Source organism: Mesoplodon bidens, assembly GCF_964165515.1.
Source record: "Mesoplodon bidens genome assembly, chromosome: 8".
Lineage (NCBI taxonomy): Eukaryota > Metazoa > Chordata > Mammalia > Artiodactyla > Ziphiidae > Mesoplodon > Mesoplodon bidens.
In genome coordinates this window covers 55,955,518-55,981,353 of record NC_138165.1, presented here as the reverse complement: position 1 = coordinate 55,981,353, position 25,836 = coordinate 55,955,518, and the positions used below count along the sequence as shown (strand labels likewise).

At 34.1% G+C, this 25,836-nt stretch overlaps 1 protein-coding gene across 1 annotated transcript in view; it reads right to left on the bottom strand.

The window, feature by feature from the left end:
• Nucleotides 1–25,836, bottom strand: part of LRP1B (LDL receptor related protein 1B) — a gene marked incomplete at its 3' end in the record, with an annotated part of 2,330,707 nt that overhangs the window by 147,371 nt on the left and 2,157,500 nt on the right. Inside the window, exons 88-90 of the mRNA XM_081243013.1 lie at nucleotides 12,602–12,718; nucleotides 5,668–5,774; nucleotides 474–603 (exon numbers count right to left, since the gene is read on the bottom strand). Of these exons, the coding sequence (XP_081099139.1) occupies nucleotides 474–603; nucleotides 5,668–5,774; nucleotides 12,602–12,718 (354 nt within the window). The remainder of the gene's footprint in view (nucleotides 1–473; nucleotides 604–5,667; nucleotides 5,775–12,601; nucleotides 12,719–25,836) is intronic.

Genomic DNA, 25,836 nt, shown 5'->3' with positions numbered 1-25,836 from the left:
TATGCTCTGGTTTTGCTTCTTAATTTTATTTTTATTTTGGACCATGACATAAATAGAAATAATAGACATCCTTTTTCTCAGTTGGTATCACATTGAAACTACTATATTCTGTTTTATAACCTTAATGTCCAGAATTGAAACCTGACTTCTATCATACTTACAGTTTCAACATATTTCATGTTGCTGTCTTGGAAAAACAACTCCAAATGGTGTAGAAAAATATAGAGACCAGAAAACCAAATTTTGGGGAGTAATGCTTGGATCTTGAAATAATAACAATCTTACCTGCCAAAACACTTTCAAAACATATGAAGGGCATACCAATTAATTTATCTACAGATATTTCAGATTATTTCTTAAAAACAGTAAATATGTGCATTATTTGCCACTGTTTTGTGCATATCATTGCTTAAATTTAAATTCTAACCAAGTTAAAATATTAGTTAAATGAAATATGGCCTCAAGAATTTTACCTGGCTCACAGTTTTTCTCATCTTCTCCATATTTACAGTCTTCATGGCCATCGCATTTCCATTTTGCTGATATACACTGACCATTGGAACACTGGAACTGATCTTTGGAACAACTTGTTTCACAATTTCTCTGTCAAAAACAACACAGACATAATTAAAATTAATTTTTTAGACAAATGTCTTCAAACCCAAAAAGACACATACAAGAAACTCAGATGGTCACATTTAAGCTTGTGACTATATAACATTATAATCCTTTTCCACTTTCATTTGTCTCTTAGTCATAATAAAACAGAGAAATGTAAAAAGAACATAAATCCCATGGCTTTATCAACTAATTAAATTGCTCTGAGTGGCTCATTCTCCAATAGACAGTTATAGGGTAATGTAATTTTAATAAATATAAGTGACAATGAAGATTGTGGGGAAATAAAAGGGCTAAAAAATATTTCTAAGCAAGTACAGCTGGTTCCTTGGGAGTGGAGTGGAAGGATGAATGTGAAACAACTAAGAATCCTAAGGCAATTCTGACTTGCCTTGGCAAAACTTCCCCTAATGTTCTTTCTTTCCTCTTATTCCCATTTTTGTTCCCTCTGTACCTATTCTTTTACAGTTTGGTTGCTGTTCATATTCTTTTTCCACTCTCCTGACATTTGTTCCTGTGGAACTGTGAAATGAATTGTCACAATTGGCATTTTCTGCTAGCTTGAACACAGATTTTATTTGGAAGTCAAATAAGATAGTAGTGATACCTTTGGGGGCCTTTCAGTTCTTTTTGTGAGATCAATGAAAGGGATCCACTAGAAATTTACTTTCCTTGAGTCTGACCGCTCTGATTGAAATGGGATGCTCCAGTGAAATATCTTGCTGGGATGATGTTTTTCTGCTGTTTAGCAATTTCTACTGTAGCCAAAATCTATTTGTCTGCTCCTTTCACAAAAGGTGCAGCACTCTCACAGCTTGTGAAACTCCCAGTGAATGAAGCATATCAAACTATTACTCCCTGCTTCTTCCCAGTTTCATCCCATGTAAGAAAGAAGAGTTTATTTTCTAAATTCCTATAGTTTTCTCTTTGCTGATGGCAGTTTAGACTGCCTGCTATATAACTGATTTTCTTTTCTTCTTTTTTTCTTCCCTTCTTCTCCCAAGTACTGAAAATTTACCATTTACTAGAGTTTCTTAAATAATAATGCAAAGAAAACTAAGATTACTCCCCGTATTTGATAAATTCTAATAGAAGACCAGCACCTAAACCAACAATTGCAATAAAATATACTGTCAAGATAAATGAATATGCTTTAAACATATGAATTCTTAAAGGTTTAACAAAAGGCTTCACAGAAGTTTAAACAGAAATGGAACTAAGAAAAGATTTTTCATGTGTAAGGAGAATTAGAAATGTGCTGTATCTGAGGGGTAAGTTATGTAATGGTGCAGGACGTTGGAGAAATAGCCCATGCACTGGTCACGAGAAAGTAATTTCACATATTTTGTTCATCACCTTCCTCTTCCATGCCCAGTACTATGCCTGGGACACATTCAATAAGTAAGCATTCAATAAAAACTGCTGAATAAATAGTTGAATGAATGAAGTAGCAAATGTAGAAAATCAGGAATATAAATGAACATTTTATGTAATTCAGGTCCACTAGGATAGGGATCATGTCTGTCTATGAATCAAGTGTCTAATACATGCGTTGATTATAACTGCTCAGTATATATTTATAGAATTAATTAATGTTTATCTCAGCAATAAGGCTAATTCAAGTAAAAGAGTTCAGTAACCAACAACACTGGTCTATTTGTGTTGACAATAACACAGAAGGTAATACTTATAGACACTTTTTCTATCATCAGAAGATTTTGATTTATAACAGATTACAGTATAGTTGATGCAGTGTGTCTGTGTTTATATCTGTGGGGTATTTAATTATCTTAGACATTTAAAAACATACAGAAAAATAGAGAGAATAGAATAATAAGACCCACGTGCTCATATGCATATTTAACAATTATCCACACTTGGCTATTCATATTTCATAATCCTCTCCCCCAATTTATTTATATTCTGAACTTTAACATAACAATGATAGCTTCAGAAAATTAACAGTATCATGGAATTAACAAAAATTTCTTAAAGTTATTCCCAATCCACATTAAAATTTTTCTTATTTTCTTAACTATATAAAAATACGGTTTGGTAAAAGAAGGATGTAAAAGATGTCTATACACTGAGTTTGATTTGAGTTTCTTTTAATGTGTAACTATTTTCCATTCCCCTACTTTTTTTTTAATGCCATTTACTACTTGAAGGAACCAGGTCATTTGCTCTATAGAATGTCCCACATTCTGATTTTGGCTGAGTGAATCCTAAGAATGTTGATACCTTAGGAACCTCCAAAGTAACAATTGAGCTTTTTATTTGTTTAAGTATTATTATGAACTCATGTATTTTTGTACATTTATTGTATTTCAATACATTACAGTCATTTGTTTTTTCTTTCTGATGCTCAAATTGTCATTTTTGTCAGTGGAAAGCCCTGCAATTTTGCTCCTATGTACTCTGGACACTATCCCAATAGCCTTGTTTTCTGGCTTGACAAGATGTTAGTGGCTCATTTTGTCAATTTCCTTTCTCAGACCTAGAATTAAACATTTCTTAAAGGGGTTTTGATTCTGTTGATTGGAAAATGTATTTAGAGGTCATGACGTGAATGTTAGAGATAGTCTTTAAGGCTGGGATGTCATTGGTTTTAGGATTTTTCAGTGGCAGAGCTTAGAATATATATTGTTAAAAAGAGAAAAATCAAATCTCAAACTGATACTTTTGAATTTAATTACAGGACTTTTATTTACTTTCATTGTTTTTAGATTTGTATCTCCTTTATTTTACTTAAAAATTTTGAGTGTTAATAATATTTTAAAAATTTAACATTTGAACTATCCTACTCTTAAGATATTGATATATGAAATTCAAATTAGCAAAACCAATGTTATTATTTAACAACACATCTACGAATACAGTTTAAGATTCTTTTACATTTCTTTTTGTCCTTACAGTATATTATACTGGATGCAGAGGCCATATATTATATTTTAAAGGCACTTTAAAAAGTTCTTCTCTGTGTTTGCCACTAACTTGATACACAATTACATTGATCAAAGTTTTTGGTTTCTTTTTTTTGTTTGTTTTGGCTGGAAATTAACAAACTAATTCAGTTAACATTCATACAAAATTAATCCTCACAATTTTCTTTTGTTCCCAATATGAGAATATCCTGTACGTAATTATGCTTTCTAGCCATTTGTTCAGCTCACCTTTTTATTTGTTTGTTTGTTTGCTTTTCTTGTCAATGAAACCTATCATGCTAGATTTTAGAAAGGAAATAGAAATCAGCTGCCCATAGTGTTAGCCACTTCCTTACACATAGACTATACCAAATGTCTGTAAATGTAGAGAAAGACCACCTTTCAGAGAGTTAATTTAATTCCCTAGGGACATTATCATAAAAATGTCCAGATAATGGAGATATATTCAGCCATCAGAGAACTATGTCCATGAACTTACGGCAAGAGAGAAACGGCATGGATAAGGATTTCTATTTTCACGTGATTAAGATTTTGAAAAAGAAGTGTTTGATTCTGTTTACGTATGTTGGACATCTAGTGAACAACATGCAAGACAAAATCACAAGCCTTAAGCAATATATCCCCACCTCTTGATGTTTCACAATTACACGGTGCTGATGGAACACATTATTTTAAAGAAAACAAAAACAAAACATTTTAATGATATGGATGAATTTATGTGAAATATATTTTCCTCAATGGGAAACATTTAATATAATTTTTGAGTAAATAGATACTAAGGAAATATGTAGCTGAGCAATGTAAGACTTGAACTTCCCTGTGCATTTTTAAAAATTTCATTTTGACTTGTTTTGTGAATAGCCCCATAAATAGAAATAGTATTTTTCATCTTCTCCTAAGTGACCTTTGCAGCCTAAAGGTTTAAGTTTTCTGGACTTCAGGTGAGAAATTAAGTGCATTGGTTTCCAAAATCTAGACTCTTTTATGTTATTAGGGGAACTTTTCCAAGATAGAGAATGGAGAAGAATTGTCCAAACTTGGTAAGAATACCTGAAGGCTGGGAAAGATCTAGTTAATGTGGGCTCTATCATCAATAGAGACCTGCAGTGTCTCCCAAAGAGACGGGTAATCAGTGTATACTTAAGGAAGCTGAACCTGAAACACAGAAACCTCTAGAGCAGCAGGAGGATTCTCTTTTGCCAAGCCTACAGTCAGTGGGAGGCCCTTCGTGAGGGTAGGTACATATTCGAGTCAATATGGTCTAGGGAGGTCTAGGGAGTCACTGTGTACCGGGAGGAGCCATGGTGGCCACTGAGCTCCAGAGACCTCATTTTTCCTTCATCTCTGACTGGACTTGATTACACAAGTGCTATGTTCCTGATAGTAACACGAGAAATCATTAACAGAGAAAATCACTATTTTCTCATAGTAATCGCAGTGATTATTACTGTGTGTCATGTATTATTTATAAAGCATCATGGAGTGATTAATATCTGTAACACGAATACACAGATGCATAAGTAATGAACTGCGTGAAGTTTTATAAATGTTAGCACAATCTAAGATTACAGAATTATCCAGAGAAATTCTAAACTTTTTCACTTAACTGTGTGTATGTAGAGCTTATTATAAATGGATTGTGATTCATCATCTAAGCAAAGCTAAACCTGCGGTTTCATAAAAATTGATGACCCATATCTAAGTATATAAGACTATATGTACTGAAGAAAGAGACTGGGGAGAAGAAACTGTTTAAAATGCATAAAAATATTAGTCCTGACTATAAATACTGCAGAAAATTTATGAACAAATTCACAGATGGCAAGGGCATCAGCTATAGGGAATAGGGTTTCCAAACATCTTATTCCCAACCCAGCCATTCACCACTTGAGGTAAAAGAGACTATAAAATTAACTGTCAATAGTAGCACAAGAGCCATGTGTGTAGCATGGCACTTAGATATAATACTTATCTCAGTGTGTCAGGAGCAAAATGCATTCAGAGCTGTCCTTGTCACACTCCTTGAATTAAATAATAATAATAATTATGAATGTGATTTTAAGGAACTGCTTTATTTTTTGTTTGATTTTGCAAAGATGCCTACCTCATCAGAGCCATCTGCACAATCAAAATCTCCATCACACCAAAACCTTGAAGAAACACAGTCTCCATTGGCACAGAGAAAATCTTTCACTGTACAGGTTTGTGGCTCTGGGGACAGAAAAATAGCACAGGGTTATTCCATTATATGCAACTTCATTCTAAAATTTATATGACATACAACATGAGGTAGCATTAAGAAAATAAAGGTTAGCCAAGCAGAACCAATAAATTGTTTAGAAAAAATGTTTCATGAAGGATCTATGGTACATAATATAATGATTTTTCAAATTTATTTTTAAAGTCATGAATAGAAAGTGGCATTATAGAAACAAATTGAAAAAAAGACAAAAGATAAATAGCCTACTGCTTAATAAAAATGCAGCAGCAAAGTAAATTAAAAGGCATAAAAATCTACACATTAAAACAAAACAACAATCTTTTCCAGTTGAAATTCTAAGTCATTTTATGTATTTACTTAAAGCAAGTAAGACATTTTGTTACTCCTTGTGGTACCCAGGGCTGTTTATTTACTGAAAATTCTAGAATTTGGTTCTTGACTTTTTATTATGTATTCTAATGACTTTCTAATTCTTCAATTTTGTCCCCAGAAAATCCAGAGTTCCTAGAACTAAATTATACATGGGGGTATTACTGGACAGGACTGGGTGGGTAAGGATTGAAGAGGCAAGAGGAGACTCCTTTTTGAAAATTGCCTCTTTATTTATGCAATTGTTTGCTTATGCCCTACATAATTACCTGCCATTTTAGATAATTTCCCAATTTAATTTAATTATGCTTCACTATATTCCACATAGGACATAAGTCAAATATTGTGACTTGCTATTTGGCTTCATTCCTATGTGGAATATGTTTCATCTGGACAATGAAGTAGGACTGCAGAAGTTTGTTCCTGCAAGTAATCAATACGACTGCTGGGCATCATCTATTGTTTGGTTTTGTTTCTCCAAAGAGAACTGATATCTGGTATGATGAGAGAACCCCTTGTTTTCCCCCAGTCATTAACTGTATTTACAGCTGTCTCACACACAATAATACTCTTGTTCAGATGAAAGAGAAATAGGTAACAGAAATTAAATTTAAGGAATATTCATATGAAGCATAATTTTCTACATAAAGATTGTGCATAATTCAGCCTGTATTTGAATATTGCTCTACACAATCACTAGGTTTCTAGCTATAGGGTAACATCTTGAATGTTTGTTATCATGAGGGCTCCTACATTTCTATATAAAGATCCCTTCTGAGAACACTGGAAGAGCTGTGAAAAGTGGAATATGTATCAGAGCTTTTTGTTCTGCTCTGGGACTTTATTTTAAAATGTGAACTTCAGACTATGAATAAGATAAGATGCTTACCAGTAGCATGATAAGGGGGGACGCCCCCTCATTTTTCAATACTCCTTTGTTTAGACAGCATGACAAGGACAGTTTCTCTTTTTGACTTTGCACTATATTTACACATATTACATTTTAATTTTAAAAACAACTTTATTAATACTAATATTACTAATTATAACAATAATAAAAATTACCAGCTACTGATTTCTTGTTTTTTGTTAGGCACTAGCTGAAGTTAATGCCAAGTACTTGAATTAGCTCGTAAATTAATATTTACAACTCTGTAAGGTAGGTGCTATTGTTGGATCCTTTTTTAGATGAGTAAATTGAGGCACAGAGAGGATAAGAAATTTACTCCAAATCACCCAGCAGGCAAAAGAGCTAGTACTGAACTTGAACCTAGACAACCTGATACCAGGGCCTATACTTTTACTGCTAGGCCATATCATTGCCTCCTATACCACTGAAGAAGTAATAAGTGCTCACCTATTTCAGGAATTGACATTAAAGCCCTGAAAAGTCAAGTTAATTGTCCAAGGCACATGTCTAGCAATGTCTATTTCATTTTACAATAATAATAAAAGAAAACCCTTTTTCTCTTTTTATCCATCCATACTGAAGCTGTTTCACCCTCCGTCTATTTGCAGACACATGCAGTTTTATTCTCAGGGAAAAGAAATTATAGTAAAATAAATAAATTAATTAATCAATGCTCAATTCATCAAACGATGGTAAATAACATTAAAATATTTTCATTAAATAATAAAGAGAGAGTATAGCTAAAACATAGTATATTTAGATGTTTTAAAACAGCAGTAGAATCATTTTATTTCATGGACATGAGGGTATCCAAACAGGATAATTCTTCCTTTAATATTCTAATTTGCCTTTATTCTAATTAAAAGCAAGTATGTTTATCATATGCTAAGCAGTAATAATTTCACAGGGTTTTACACACTGCTATGGGGAGGGCTGGATGTTGTTGATGCAGGGTTATAAAAAAGTTGTATAGCCAGTAGTTCAAGGCATTTGCCCAATAGTTCCACAGAACATTTGATCTATAGAGACTTGTCTTACTATTGTTAATTATTCCGTTCCAATATGGGTGCAAAGGAACTGAAAGACTTGCTTGGAAAAGCATTTTTCAATACAAATGGAAATTCTGTATGCTTCTACCATGTTTTTAAAAAATGCCAGCAAATCTACTTCTGAATAATAATCCTGAATTATTTATATATACACAAATGTCATCAAGGAATGGGGAAGCTAATCTGCTTCTCACTCTCATCTATATGCCTTAGAATTTTTTGCTACTAGTTATCTCAAGAAGAAATTCTCTCTTGAGGAAAATGTAATTTTGTTATGAGAGAAGATCCTAAGTGATTGTATTCTCTAATTGTTTATCTTGCCTTTGATCTTTTCAGGATAAAGTAAAAGACCAATTTTTAGAACTTGGTGTGATAGTTGGCACTTTTCTTGTGAAAAAGAACAAAAATATGACTATACCTGAAATCTAACCCATTTGGAAAGAAAATTTAAATGTGACATTTTCCCTAGTATTTCTAAAATGTTTTTCCCACACTAACTTGGTCTGGTATTACCTATTCCTCAGATCTAAAATAGATAGGGAATCCCATACATGAACGATTAACCAGGTTTTCCATAAATCTCATTTAAATATGCTAGATTAACAGCCAAGAAGCCTTTACAGGGCATGTTTCAGAAGGCTGATTCTATAATAAGGATAAAAAATAAAGGCATAGGGGCTTCCCTGGTGGCGCAGTGGTTGAGAGTCCGCCTGCCGATGCAGGGGATACGGGTTCGTGCCCCAGTCTGGGAAGATCCCACATGCCGCGGAGCGGCTGGGCCCGTGAGCCATGGCCGCTGAGCCTGTGCGTCCGGAGCCTGTGCTCTGCAACGGGAGTGGCCACAACAGTGAGAGGCCCGCATACCGCAAAAAAATAAAAATAAAAATAAAGGCATAATATAAATTGGTCACTTCCTTTGATACTAGTGAAGGCACAAACATACTGCCTCAGAATTGAAACGAACTATGAGAGCCATCTTGCACAAAACCTAAGAAGCTATATTCAGAAAATAAAAGGAACTCTCAAAGCCACAGAGTTAGTGGCATGGCAGAAAAGCTTCCAGACTCCAATTTCTCCACTGAGTATATTATCATAAACCCTCGGTGATAAGTTCAAATGTTATATCAATGTGGGTGTGAGCATCTGAGGAGAATTTTTAGAATACAATTAGTATAACTGACATGCTATACAAAACATCTTTTCATATAAATTCAGTGCAAAAGTACTAGAAATTCAAATAAGGCAGATGCAGCTTGTCTTTCTACATAAACCTTGATCTAGTTGATCAAATTATTTGATACTTTAAAATCTATTGGATGCTAGTTACTTAATAATGTAAAGATATGAAATAATTTTATTTTGTACATCACTTAGAAGGCATACATGCTATATATATATTTGTTGCTGATGAAAATAGTAGAGATGTCAAGATTTCTCAAATATTTCCAAACCTTTGATCAGATTACAAAATTACTCCAATAACAATGAAATTTTCTTATTTTTAAGAGCAGAAATCATTGCTGAAGCAGTGTCCCTGCTGAACACTTAACAAGGGAAATGATCATCATCAGATGATGAAATGACAACGGACTAATTATCTCATGTAGATATAAAATATTAGAAAGCATATTAAACTAAAACATAGCTAACAGTTAATTGCTCCACTGCTATTCCAGCTCTTCCCATATCTATGGCCAGAATGTTTCCAATACAATTTAAAACGTTAATTCATTATATATGATTCATAAACAAAGAAGTCCAAAAGCAAATTTTAAAATATATTGCTAATATTATAAATATGTGTCAGGCACTGTGTTAGACCATGGTACATAGCCCTACTCCTTGGACTATCTCCAGATATTTAAGTAGGAACTCAGATAAATGTGATAAAGAAATAAGTGAGGCAATGGAATGCAAGTGAATGTTGTGTGATAGTATGCAGGCCTGTAAAAAAAAATGCATGTTGCTATTGTATAAGGCCAATTTACTGTCTCTGGTATGTTTCACTACTTAATAAGAGCTAACAATAAATGATAAAATGTACACTAAAATGCGTATCGTTGACTAATAATATTTAGAAAACATAGTAACATTATACCACTGCCTTTTTGGGTATATTTTTGTCATCTATATATATTATAATTATATATATAAAATTATGTGATGTATATAATATAGTCATAATTACAATATAATTATGTGTATATAATTTTAATAGTTCTGTTGTAATTATATACATATTATTATAATAATTTCAATTGATAATAAGATATTGGAAATATCTTGAAAGCACTTTAATACAGCAACATTATTTTTTCTAAGGCTGACTTCTACAGGACTAGTCTCTCAGTGTTCCCTATAGATGTACTGTATTTTTTCTTCTCATTCTTCAGAGACTCAGCTTCTGTCTATGTAGAACTGGCATTTTCAGTGCTTAAATCTTCCCATTTTTCTGGCCTAGTCAAGATGGTATCTTCAAACACCACTCAATGATGTAGAGTCCATGATCCTTTCTCTTACATATTCTTACATGTTTAACATGTTACCCACTCTGATACTTATCCCGTGTATGCCTTCTATTCTTCCATGTCACAACTATAATATGCTTCATTCCTGTTCACTGTCATCTCTCCTCTGCAAATTCATCAGTATTACTTGTCTTAGACACAAGCTCAGAGTGAGTAGGAACTAAAAGAGATACACACATAATTGGGTATTTTATACTGCAGTGCTTGATACTGCAGTCAATTCCCTTGCTTTTTCTTAAGGGCTCTGTGGCTACAATGATTTATCACTAAGTTTCCACGGTGACAAGTGAGAGGCAATGTTCCTTCTCCTTGCTTTCTTGCGTCAGAAGATGACTTTTAGGAGATGTCAGCAAAATGATATTCAGCCACTTAAGAAACCCCAGGAGACTCAGAAGTGAGCTTTCTCAACCCTTCATTCTTCTTCATTTCTCATTAAAGCAGTAACCTAACTTCTCACACAATTTAAATTACCACTTGAATAAAGGGTCTTCCAAGATGTGAGTCTCCTGTGTTGCCTTCCCACCTACCCTCTCTTGTTTTCAATATCCTTCAGTCACAGGCATTTCCTCTCAGGTATATTATTGATAACTAACACTAAATGTATCCAAAACTAAGCTAAGTAGTTATCTGGGTATTTAAGCTCTGAAATACAAATAAAATAAATTAAAAGTATATAATAATTCTTTCTTTTTTATATTTCTCCTCTATTCTTACCACTATCACCCCATTAGATTTTTATTTAAATCACTGGACAGAATCTGAAAACATGCTATATAAAAATTGTTTTTTAAATTACTGATTAAAGGAATCTAGAACACTCTAATGACTCTCTGCAATACTTTTTACCTTTCTAAAGAGTACAACCAGTTGGGAGATATCTATGTGAAGAGGGAGTAATAATAGTAATACTTTCTATATTCAAAGTATTTCATAATCATAATGATCCAGAGATTTCATAATTAATGTACCTGATACTCAAACACTAGTCAGATTAAGTTCTGAAAGTTATTCAAAACATTAGTTGACATTTTGCAAACTGAACATCCAAGTGGTTTATTAAGGTTGTGACTCTACTAATTGTATGCTTTTATATAATATATCCCCATGTTTTAATATAACAATTCCTATTTTGTCTCCTGTATCTTGGGAAATGAATGCTCTAAGTCCAATGCATAAGAGTAGACATTACTGTTATCATAAAATCCTTTTTGGAAGTAGCAGAATATAAATATTTAATCAATGGAATTTGATTATTATCTTATTTCGAACATGATTATATCGCCTCTTTATTTAACAGCAGCATAAGAAAGTGCCAGTAAGAAATACATTCAGAAATTAATGCTAGAAGATATACTATCACAATTTTACATACTGTCATGCTTCTTAGAAAATAAAATTGTTGGTTAATTAATGTCTTTTAAATTTATTACATAAAAATGCAGGAGGCAGATGATGATAATAGCTTTATTCTATTTTGAGAGAAAAGCATCCTGAATACATATGGTGTTCACCACTCCAGAGAGAATAAATGATATTTCACTGAAAGATGCTCTTGGGTGAATTTATAGTGTAAAAGGATTTGAGACAAATAAAATGAATTCCATCCATTAAAGAATGATATGTTTTGTACTGTCTCCATATCATTCAGCTCTTTGTATGAATTTGCATCAAGGGCTACCTTCATGCATACTAATGGGTTGCATTAAACCTCATGATACTTTCATACTAATTCTGATAAATGTAAGAAAATAACTCCCAGGATGAGCATTTCAATAAGTCTACCGTTTGAGATTCAGGTCAATTTATTCTGAATATTCTTGTTCAAATGTGAATATATGTATAAAAATGTGAGCTGCAGGACAGACAGGTTCAAATTCATACCTTGACTGAATTAAAAATTGCTATCCTGCTTATTGAATAGGCTGTCAAGCTTGCAACGTTCTCAAGCAAGAGTTACTTACTACAGTTTTCTTCATCTGAATTATCACTGCAGTCATTTTGGCTATCACACCACCAGTGATCTGGAATACAGTTGCTGTTTTTACACTGGAATTCATGAGGACCACAAGTCTTTTTATCTGTAATGGAAAGAACCAGAATTTGCATCATTGACTTCCATAAAGACATCCCTCACGATGTCCTCACTGCCATGCCAAATCCAGGGGACATGTCAGATCTCAAGTCAGTTACTAATTGAGAGCATCCCTAGGAAAAATTGAAGGCAAGTTCTGAATAAAATTTCACTGTGAGCTAATTACAAAGTAACTGATTGGACCACCCACTCAATGTCAACACAAATCAATCAGTAAAAATAAAGATCAAAATTATCCAAAACTACCTTTCTCTTTAGGACACTCCTTTCCTAAGCCACCTTCTATTTCTGATATAAAGCAGCAGCTATAAAGAAATTATTAAACTCTGGTTGTCATCTTGTCTTCCTCCCTTATAAGTTCTTACTCAAAATCCACCTGTGGTCAGCTGATCTAAACTCATAGATTGTAATAGTGTCTAATGTGTACAGACCTTGAAAATTCTTAAAGTGCCATTTCACTTGAACCTCTAAATAATCCCACTGAGTATCAGAAGATGTATTAACTAGCCCTTCACTTTACAAATGACAAAACAGATACTCTTAGAAGTTTAAGAATTTGATGCATTTTTACTACTTTTTTTTTTTTTGTGTGTGGTAGACGGGCCTCTCACTGTTGTGGCCTCTTCTGTTGCAGAGCACAGGCTCCGGACGCGCAGGCTCAGCGGCCACGGCTCACGGGCTCAGCCGTTCTGTGGCATGTGGGATCTTCCCAGACCGGGGCACGAACCCGTGTCCCCTGCATCGGCAGGCGGACTCTCAACCACTGCGCCACCAGGGAAGCCCTTCACTACTTTTAAATGGCACAGCCAATATCAAAAAAGTGTGCTTTGACTCCTGATTTAGTGTTCTTTAAAACAAACCTAACTGTGTTCATAGGATCCAGAATCAAAATTCATGCAGTAAGAATTTATGCAGAGTTTAGGTCATATATTTTTAAATTTTCATAAGAGTAATATCCAACTGTTTATAATCTATGGCAGCACTTCTTAAACTTTAATGTGTCTACATATTAATTAGTTGGGAATTTTGCTAAAATGGAGATTGTGATTGAGTAGATCTGGAATTCTAACAAGTTCTCTAAGTGACAATATCATCCTTGGTCTATGGCACACACTGAGTACCAAGGGTCAAAAGCATCAAGATGGTATAAATTCAAATACATAAAATAATAAGAGTAACAATGTCATTGCACAATTTAGGATACATTTTTCTTTCACATACTTAGATCAACTCCTTATTCTCAGCCATGTTAGAGATGGACAGTGAAGTGTTCAACGATTCAGATTAGTAAAATAAATTAACTAAAGAAGAAGATAAGCTATTTGGTGGTGCTTGCTACTCTTTACTTCAGAATGCATCTTATAAAATTCAGATTTAAATAAGATTATGAAAACAAAAGTGATTTAGGTTTAATTATGAAAATTAAGTAATGACCATATATTGAAGATCCAGCCCACCTCTTGCTTAAGCATTTTCACAAACATGATCACACTCAATCTTCAAAACATCCCTAAGAAGTACTATTACATGCATTTAAATAAATGAGAAAAATGAGAAAGGGTTTAACTGATTTCTCCAATTTTACAAAGGTCTTAAATGGCAAAGGAGGAATTTATATACAGATCCTGCTCAAGAAACATTTTGCATTTTGTAGAAATTCTCATGATAGACTTCAAATGCACTGTTCTACTAATAAGTGTATATTATATATAGCCTAATATATATATGCATATAGATAGATATTAATAGATAGACAGAGAGAGAAAGAGACAGAGAGAGAATATTTCCCTGCCTCTCTTCCATCCTGCCTGCCTACCTGCCTATCTACTAATGATTACTCAGAACCTAACTTGTGTCACTGTGTTGAGTGCTGTGTTTTGTAATATATCCTTTTTGCCTGTGTTATACCTCACTTTAGGTTTAAAAATTGGTTTAAAATCTACAGAAGTTCTAATGTAGTATTATGTACATCTCAATCAAGCAATATGTTAGGATGACTGGAACTTAAATAATAAGTCTTGAAAACATGGGATTTGATACTGAACTATTTAGATGGTTATTTCATTTTGTCAATTAAAACAAACTCCTCTGAAACTACTACTCTAGGTAACATTAGTTTTATTTATTCCTTGCCATGTGTTGCTTGCATTATTTTAGAATATTGCTTAAAATTTTTAGAATAGAAGAATATAAGAAAGGGCAATCTGGATCAGTCAAATAGACCATTTGACTTAGTATTACAACATTGTCCCCAAGCAATTCTCCATGACTACAAAAGGTTAACAATCAGTACTAAATATCAACACAGCGTGTTTTTAAGTTTCCCCCCTAAATCCTTGTACTTTTGTTTTCTATGTTTAAACTTTTTTTCATATTTTGTGTTTCAAAGAGACCTGCACTAATTTCTTAACAAGAACAAGTTACAGTTCAATTGCTAAGGTTTCAATTTGGGGCGTGTGGAAACAGTACGTGGAAAGGTTAATTGCCTTAAGTAAGGTTACTTGAATTTTATGTTTCCAAGTTATTTAACTTTTTGATCCATGACACTGCTTATAAAAATTACAAACTATATAAACTATATAGAATTTTTCTGCATTTAAAATCTCCCTTGAGGAGAATATATATATATATATATATATATATATATATATATATACACACACACACACACACACACACACATTATATATATATATATATATATACACACACACACACACACACATTATATATACTTTTTTTTAGTTAGGTGTAAAACAGCAGTTCTCAAATTGGCTTCACATTAAAATCACCTAGGGAACTTAAAAAAATCCCTTTGCTTAGTCCATATCCCACATCAATAAAATCAGACTCTCTGGGGTGGAACCCACATATCAGTATTTTTATTAAAGCAAGTTGAGTGATTCCAATGAGCAGCCAATATTGAAAATCACCGGCACCCCCAAAACTGATTGTAGAACAGAACATATATAATACCAAATTGTAATACACATAATTAAAATACTCACAATATGTAGAGCTTTCTATTAATTCATATTATTAAACAGCATTGCAACTATGCTTTATTTCATTTTTTGATATTATAAATTTGGAGAAAACAAATATAGTTTCAAACAAGTTTGAAAACGTGTTTTCTTTGTTTAATACATTTTCATATGAATTGTAGATACTCAAGACAAATTTGATCCTCTCAGAAAGGTGGAGTGAGGGACCACCAAAACACAAAACTATATGTAATGCATACTGCAGTACTATTGGTGCTTCTTTGTATATGCTTTGCCTATTTCTGAAAAGAAATAAAAGAATCTAGTGCTGTGAGGTCTTGCAGAGCAAGAACTAGGGAAGTGGACTGAGAGACAGGGGTGAAAGAGAGATTTAAGTTTCTCTTTATACTAAAGGGAATCCAAAGGAATCCATAAACTGCTGGAATTAATAAGTGAATTTGAGAAGGCCACAGGATACAACGTCAATGTATATATTTAGTTATACTTCTATATATCAGCAATAACAAAACATTAAACTTAAAGAAAAACTTTTACAATTGTATCAATAAAATACCTAGAAATAAAACTAGTGAAATTTGTGTAAGACCTTCATACTGAAAACTATAAAAATTGCTGAGAGAAAGTGAATAATGTCCAAGAAAATGCAGTGATGTATCATGCTCATGGATTAGAAAACTCAAATTGCTATAATTTTCTCTAAATGAATATATAGAATTAATGAAACCCCTATAAAAATTCCAGCAAGTTATTTTTGAGGGAATAGGTTATCCTAGTCTAATTACTTTTAAGAAATAGATTATTCTAAAATTATATTGAAATGCAAAGGATCTAGAACAATCAACTAATATTGAAAAACGAACAAAGTTAGAGTATTTACAGTACCTGATTTCCAGTTACTATAAAGTTATAGTAATCACGAGAGTAGAGTATTAAGCAAAATGAAACCAGAAATATAAGACTACACATATAGTCAACTGATTTGAACAAAGGCTCCAAATCAGCTTAATGGGGAAAGGAAAGTCTTTTTAAGCAACTACTACTGAAACAAGTGGCTATCTATATGAAAAAGGTAAATTTCAACCTATCATACCTATACACAAAAATTAATCTGAGATGATCATAAATGTAATATAAAGCTTCTAGAATATCGGAAGATATTTTCATAATCTTGGAGTAGGCGAAGATTTCTTAGATAGAACACACAAAATAATAATAAGAGAAAAATTGGTATATCGAACTTAACCTAAATTAATTTTTTTTATTCTTTAAAAGACATCATTGAGAAAATGAATTGGCAAATTTTTCTTCACATTCAAAAGTGAAATATTGGAAATATGGAGTTTCTGTTGCTCTTGCTAATGTTCTTTTGTAATCATCACTATCTATCTTCCAGTTCAGGAAACATGATGATTACAGACAGTTCCGTAACATGCAATGACTTTTGTTATAAAAAAAAGTGAGTAATATAGTCACAGAAACACTGGGGCAAAAAGAACTATGAGAAGTTGAGCTTCCATCATGGTATTCCCTTGTTTCCTTGTGTTCCAGATGATAACGCTGTAGAGTCAGAAGTATGGTGTTAGAAGTGCAGTTAGAACTGGAGCACCTTCTTTTGTAGAAAAGCTTGTCTCATCTTGGGGCAGGATAACCATCTGTTAACTATCAAAGCATAACTTCTCTCTGTAGATGTCATTATGTTCTTTCTTTAAATCAACCTTATAGTTTTTAATCTCTCACTCTAAATCCCCCTCCCTGTCTCTGTTAGCATCATATGGAAATGAATACCTATATATGCTGCTCACAAATATTCTAAACCTCGTTGACTGGTTATGAATTCAGGAACAGTGATGATACAAGGAAATATATTCTCTTCCTTACATTCTATAGTAGGTAGGATTTATTGGCACATACTTTTGGGCTGAAATGAACATAATAGATATAAAACATTATTATTGACTTTTTTTGTCCTTTTGAAACTAGTATATCCACCGCTGGTGAAGCTGTTATTCATGGGCTATTGCCTCCTCTGTCACAGGGGAGGACCATATGACCCAAGGTGGCCTCATCCCCTAGACCACAGTTGGTCCACAACAGTCATGTTACTGATGTTTACAAAAGTATTTTACAGCTTAAACCTGATAGATGATTATTCTTCCTTAGCATTAAAGAGGTATGCAGGAGGGCAGTGCAGAGATTGTATGGTGGCTAGATAATGTCCTAAGGAACACAGATTTCTATCATTCTGCTCCACCATCCATCCTAACTAATGGCTACCATTTTTCAGTCACTTCATGGTCCAAGATGACTACTAGTGCTTGAGTCATCACCTTGCAGGCCTGAAGGAGTAAGGGCAGAAAGGCAAAAGAAGAAGCCTTTTTACTTTAAGAAAACTCAAAGTATTCTTCCTGGAAGTTCCACACAATACTTCTGCTTACATTTCAATGGTCAGAACTTAGTCACGTGACAATATCTAGCTTCAAGGGGAGATGGGAAATGTGATGACATTCTGAATAGCAATGTGTCAACAAAAGACTTAGGGCTCTGTTTCTAAGGGGAAAGTGAAAAAATGGGTATACTGATAGGCAATTTAGGAGTCTCTGTCAATACGTAAACAAGACCAATTGAAGCAATTTGAGGTGATTTCCATGGCTACTGAAAGAGAGAACATTTCTTTCTTTTCAAGATTGCAAGTTTTATAACCTCAGGTTGCCATGGGTCATTTAAAAACCATGTAGAGAGTACCCATCTCAGAAGCCAACATAAGGAATAGTTTAGAACTGGAGAAAAAGAAGATAAGGCTCTTGTGACTCTATGTGAATACTTGGATCCAAATTGTGCCTGAAGTCAATTCCATCCAGTCCTTGGAATCGAGGCAGAAAATTTATTTTCCCACTGGTTTGTGTTGAATTTCTTTTGTTTACAGACCAGAGTCCTAACTAATGCAAATACCATACTATATTTTGCTTAGAAATAGTATGGACTCTTAATATTAATATTTTTTTCTGTATGTGCTGTTTTACATAATTCCCAAGCTATTTCATTGGTTTATAATTACCTGGGAAAATCAGTCTTTTTCCACAAGAAGTCTCAAAATCAGTCTCTATTTAAAAGTGATTTGTAAACTCAGGTTTCCATGAAAATGGGAGATGGTACACCTTTTTGTGAGCACATTCTCTACATGACAAACATGATTACAGCATTTAGTGATATTGATTTTCTGGAAAACTGCAGGTTGCCTTGCATTGTAAAGTGTCTGGTGGATCTGAAAATTAATTTCATGTTACTTCTCATCAATCAGGGTAATATTCCTCAATGAGCACTTACATGCACAACCTGTTCTTCTAGGGGAAGTGGCAATAATATGTGGATGCACCAACAGTTGAGAATAACAATGCCAGCTGCAGCATGTCCCCATGGGATTCTCCTACTTCTGTTTTGCTTTTGAATTATTAATTTAAAAAAAAAGTTTTACATTATTCTTCCAGGTAGAGAAGAGAAAGGCTTATAAAGTAAAACAAATTAACAATGACATGTTTTCTTTATAAAGAGATGAATCTATAATAAGCTAGCTCTCTAGAAGCTCCAATAATGACATTTTAAAAATTGCATGTCAATACAATGTAATTTTCAGCAGAAATTTTTTGAATTCACATTATGCAGTTTCAGAGAGTGTCATATTACATCCTGTAATGCCATATATCGCATTTGACAAGAATTTGTGTTTTTTTTTCTTATTTAGAAATTTGTATTATAATGCTATGGGTGTGAAGTGAGGGGAAGTAGTTATTATCCCATCTTTTGTCAACACCCTCTGTACGTCATCTGCCAAACCCCTACAGTTCCATTCATCATTCTCTTTTCAACAGTCTGTAGTCATGACAGATTGTATGGTAATATTGTACAAACAAATTTACACCTGTGATTCACAGATGAGGAGGAACCCAAATCTCCATAATACGAAGGTATGAGTAGGGTATTTCTCTTCAGTTATTCCTGAGTCTTGGTTAGAGATTCTGGTAGTCACGGTCTAACAATTCTACTTACGCTCCCTCTTCCAGCTTAAGAGAAAAAACAAAATAAGCCTCTTCCTGCATTTTTCTAAATAATGATTCTATGTTTTATTTTAAAAGCAAACTAAAAGCAATTTGAGGCAATTGAAAAGTAAGTCTACCAAAATATTTTTTAATATACAGTTGATTACATTTGTCTATTTGGTCTGACCCTATTGATTCAGAGTCAACAGACAATTGCTCAGTTTTGAATAGACAACAACAGACCCTGATTTGGTTGGGGCAATGAGGCATACACAGTAGAAAGAAGCAGAGCATTAAAGGCAGAACTCGATTTGAATCTTAATTATGGTTCTTACTCGTGTGCAACCTAGGGTAGTAATTATTTGTCTTCTTTGTGCCTCAATTTCCTGAAGGCTAAAAACTGAAGGAAAATACATAGAGCATTGAAAGGAAACCTGGCTTCATAAGTAGTAACTAGTGACAAGTAATAGTAACATACTTTGGAAAGTGCTTAATGAATTTAGTTAGAAATGTCAGAAAAATGTGTTAATGAATTTGTAGCAAACTATTCAAATATTTACTTTTTTTCTTTTTTAACACTTCTATTTGGTGGTTTGCATTTGATATCATTTATTACCTTAATACTTTGAAAAGTCAACGCCCAAATACACACACATACACTTATATATATACACATAAACACAGAGTACTTCAATCACTTCATCACTTATTCAATATGCTCTCAGTTTTTCAGGATTTTGATATTGTCGAATTTTCTCACTATAATACTTTTAATTTGTGTATAAATTCATGGAGAATTGGTCTAAAATATAAATATTTTTACTTTTCTTGTATTGATAGTACTTTTAGTATTTCTAGTATTGAGTGGCATAATTATTTCTTCTGCATACAACTTTTTTTAAAAGTTTTTATTGGCGTATAATTGCTTTACAATGGTTAGTTTCTGCTGTATAAGAAGGTGAATCAGTTACACATATACATATATCCCCATATCTCTTTCCTCTTGCATCTCACTCCCTCCCACCTTCACTATCCCACCCTTCCAGCTGGTCACAAAGCACCAAGCTGATCTCCCTGTGCTATGCGACTGTTTCCCACTAGCTATCTATTTTACCTTTGGTAGTGTTTATATGTCCATATATACACTACCACTCTCTCATTTTGTCCCAACTTACCCTTCCCCTCCCCTTGTCCTCAAGCCCATTCTCTAGTAGGTCTGCATCTTTATTCCCGTCTTGCCCCTAGGTTCTTCATGACCTTTTGTTTTGTTTTCAGATTCCACATATATGCTTTAGCATACAGTACTTGTTTTTTCTTTCTGACTTACTTCATTCTGTATGACAGATTCTAGGTCCATCCACCTCATTACAAATAACTCAATTTCATTTCTTTTTATGGCTGAGTAATATTCCATTGTCTATATGTGTCACATTTTCTTTATCCATTCATCTGTCAATGAACACTTAGGTTGCTTCCATGTCCTGGTTATTGTAAATAGAGATGCAATGAACATTGTGGTACATGACTCTTTCTGAATAATGGTTTTCTCAGGGTATATGCCCAGTAGTGGGATTGCTTGGTCAGATGGCAGTTCTATTTTTAGCTTTTTAAGGAAACTCCACACTGTTCTCCATAGTGGCTGTATCAATTTACATTCCCACCAACACTGCAAGAGGGTTCCCTTTTCTCCACACCCTCTCCAGCATTTATAGTTTCCAGATTTTTTGATGATGGCCATTCTGACTGGTGTGAGATGATATCTCATTGTAGTTTTGATTTGCATTTCTCTAATGATTAGTGATGCTGAGCATTCTTTCATGTGTTTGTTGGCAATCTGTATATCTTCTCTGGAGAAATATCTATTTAGGTATTCTGCCATTTTTGGATTGGGTTGTTTGTTTTTTTGATATTGAGCTTCATGAGTTGCTTGTAAATTTTGGAGATTAATCCTTTGTCACTTTCTTCATTTGCAAATATTTTCTCCCATTCTGAGGGTTGTCTTTTCCTCTTATGTTTTCCTTTGATGTGCAAAAGCTTTTAAGTTTCATTAGGTCCCATTTGCTTATTTTTGTTTTTATTTCCATTTCTCTAGGAGGTGGGTCAAAAAGGATCTTGCTGTGATTTATGTCATTGAGTGTTCTGCCTATGTTTTCCTCTAAGAGTTTGATAGTGTCTGGCCTTACATTTAGGTCTTTAATCCATTTTGAGTTTATTTTTATGTATGGTGTTAGAGTGTTCTAATTTCATTATTTTACATGTAGCTGTCCAGTTTTCCCAGCACCACTTATTGAAGAGGCTGTCTTTTCTCCATTGTATATTCTTGCCTCCTTTATCAAAGATAAGTTGACCATATGTGCGTGGGTTTATCTCTGGGCTTTCTATCCTGTTCCATTGATCTATATTTCTGCTTTTGTGCCAGTACCATACTGTCTTAATTACTGTAACTTTGTAGTATAGTCTGAAGTCAGGGAGCGTGATTCCTCCAGCTCCATTTTTCTTTGTCAAGATTGCTTTGGCTATTCGGGGTCTTTTGTGTTTCCATACAAATTGTGAAATTCTTTGTTCTAGTTCTGTGAAAAATGCCATTGGTAGTTTGATAGGGATCGCACTGAATCTGTAGATTGCTTTGAGTAGTAGAGTCATTTTCACAATGTTGATTCTTCCAATCCAAGAACATGGTATATCTCTCCATCTGTTTGTATCATCTTTAATTTCTTTCATCAGTGTCTTATAATTTTCTGCATACAGGTCTTTTGTCTCCTTAGGTAGGTTTATTCCTAGGTATCAAATTCAATGATTAGCTCCAGTAGTTTTCTGGTAGCATCTTTAGGATTCTCTATGTATAGTATCCTGTCATCTGCGAACAGTGACAGCTTTACTTCTTCTTTTCCAATTTGGATTCCTGTTATTTCTTTTTCTTCTCTGATTGCTGTGGCTAAAAGTTCCAAAACTATGTTGAATAAGAGTGGTGAGAGTGGGCAAACTTGTCTTGTTCCTGACCTTAGTGGAAATGGTTTCAGTTTTTCACCATTGAGGACAATGTTGGCTGTGGGTCTGTGATATATGGCCTTTATTATGTTGAGGTAAGTTCCCTCTGTGCCTACTTTCTGGAGGGTTTTTATCATAAATAGGTGTTGAATTTTGTCAAAAGCTTTCTCTGCATCTATTGAGATGATCATATGGATTTTCTCCTTCAATTTGTTAATATGGTTTATCACATTGATTGCGTATATTGAAGTCTTGCATTCCTGGGATAAATCCCAATTGATCATGGTGTATGATCCTCTTAATGTGTTGTTGGATTCTATTTGCTAGTATTTTGTTGAGGATTTTTGCATCTATGTTCATCAGTGATATCGGCCTGTAGTTTTCTTTTTTTGTGACATCTTTGTCTGGTTTTGGTATCAGGGTGATGGTGGCTTAGTAGAATGAGTTTGGGAGTGTTCCTCTCTCTGCTATATTTTGGAAGAGTTTGAGAAGGATAGGTGTTAGCTCTTCTCTAAAGGTTTGATAGAATTCGCCTGTGAAGCCATCTGTTCCTGGGCTTTTGTTAGTTGGAAGGTTTTTAATCACAAATTCAATTTCAGTGCTTGTGATTGGTCTGTTCATATTTTCTATTTCTTCCTGGTTCAGTCTCACAAGGTTGTGCTTTTCTAAGAATTTGTCCATTTTCTCCAGGTTGTCCATTTTATTGGCATACAGTTGCTCGTAGTAATCTCTCATGATCCCTTGTATTTCTGCAGTGTCAGTTGTTACTTCCGCTTTTTCATTTCTAATTCTACTGATTTGAGTCTTCTCCCTTTTTTTCTTGATGAGTCTGGCTAATGGTTTATCAATTTTGTTTACTTCTCAAAGACCCAGGTTTTAGTTTCATTGATCTTTACAATCATTTCCTTCATTTCTTTTTATTTCTGATATGCTCTTTATGATTCCTTTCCTTCTGCTACCTTTGGGGTTTTTTCATTCTTCTTTCTCTAATTGCTTTAGATGTAAGGTTACGTTGTTTATTTGAGATGTTTCTTGTTTCTTAAGGTAGGATTGTATTGCTATAAACTTCCCTCGTAGAACTGCTTTTGCTGCATCCCATAGGTTTTTGGGTCATCGTGTTTTCATTGTCATTTGTTTCTAGGTACTTTTTGATTCCCTCTTTGATTTCTTCAGTGATCTCTTGGTTATTTAGTGTATTGTTTAGCCTCCATGTGTTTGCATTTTTTCCTGTAATTGATATCTAGTCTCATAGCGTTTTGGTCAGAACAGATACTTGATATGATTTCAATTTTCTTAAATTTACCAAGGCTTGATTAGTGCCTCAAGATATGATCTATCCTGGAGAATGTTCCATGAGCACTTTTGTTTTTGGAAGGAATGTCCTATAAGTATCAATTAAGTCCATCTTGTTTAATGTATCATTTAAAGCTTGTGTTTCCTTTTTTCATTTTGATGATCTGTCCATTGGTGAAAGTGGGGTGTTAAAGTCCCCTACTATGATGGTGTTATTGTCAATTTCCCCTTTTATGGCTGTCAGTATTTGCCTTATGTATTGAGGTGCTCCTAGGTTGGGTGCATAAATATTTACAATTATATCTTCTTCTTGGATCGATCCCTTTATGATTATGTCGTGTCCTTCTTTGTCTCTTGTAATAGTCTTTGTTTTAAAGTCTATTTTGTCTGATATGAGAATTGCTACTCCAGCTTTCTTTTGATTTCCATTTGCATGGAATATCTTTTGCCATCCCCTCACTTTCAGTCTGTAAGTGTCCCTAGGTCTGAAATGGGTCTCTTGTAGACAGCGTATATACGGGTCTTGCTTTTGTATCCATTCAGCCAGTCTATGTCTTTTGGTTGGAGCATTTAATCCATTTACATTTAAGGTATTTATCGATATGTGTGTTCCTATTACCATTTTCTTAATTGTTTTGGGTTTGTTATTGTAGGTCTTTTCCTTCTCTTGTGTTTCCTGCCCAGAAAATTTCATTTGGCATTTGGTGTAAAGCTGGCTTGGTGGTGCTGAATTCTCTTATCTTTTGCTTGTCTGTAAAGGTTTTAATTTCTCTGTCAAATTTGAATCAGATCCTTGCTGGATAGAGTAAACTTTGTTGTAGGTTTTTCCCTTTCATCACTTTAGATATGTCTTGCCACTCCCTTCTGGCTGGCAGAGTTTCTGCTGAATGATCAGCTGTTAACCTTCTGGGGATTCCCTGTATGTTATTTGTTGTTTTTCCCTTGCTGCTTTTAACCTGGTTTCTTTGAATTTTTTTTTTTTTTTTTTTTTTTTTTTGCTGTACACGGGCCTCTCGCTGTTGTGGCCTCTCCCATTGCGGACGGAGCACAGGCTCCAGACGCGCAGACTCAGCGGCCATGGCTCACGGGCCCAGCCGCTCCGCGGCATGTGGTATCTTCCCGGACCTGGGCACGAACCCAGGTCCCCTGCATCGGCAAGCAGACTCTCAACCACTGCGCCACCAGGGAAGCCCTGTATTTAATTTTTGATAGTTTGATTAATATGTGTCTTGGCGTGTTTCTCCTTGGATTTACCCTGTATGGGATTCTCTGTGTTTCTTGGACTTGATTAACTATTTCCATTCCCATATTAGGGAATTTTTCAACTATAATCTCTTCAAATATTTTCTCAGTCCCTTTGTTTTTATCTTCTTCTTCTGGGACCCCTATAATTTGAATGTTGGTGTGTTTAATATTGTCCCAGAGGTCTCTGAGATGGTCCTCAATTCTTTTCATTCATTTTTTCTTTTTTCTGCTCTGCAGTAGTTATTTCTACTATTTTATCTTCCAGGTCATTTATCCGTTCTTCTGCCTCAGTTAATCTGCTATTCATCCCCTCTAGAGAATTTTTAATTTCATTTATTGTGTTGCTCATCACTGTTTGTTTGCTCTTTAGTTATAGGTCCTTGTTAAACGTTTCTTGTATTTTCTCCATTCTCTTTCCAAGGTTTTTGATCATCTTTAGTATTATTATTCTGAATTCTTTTTCAGGTAGACTGCCTATTTCCTCTTCATTTGTTAGGTCTGGTGGGTTTTTACATTGCTCCTTCATCTGCTGTGTTTTT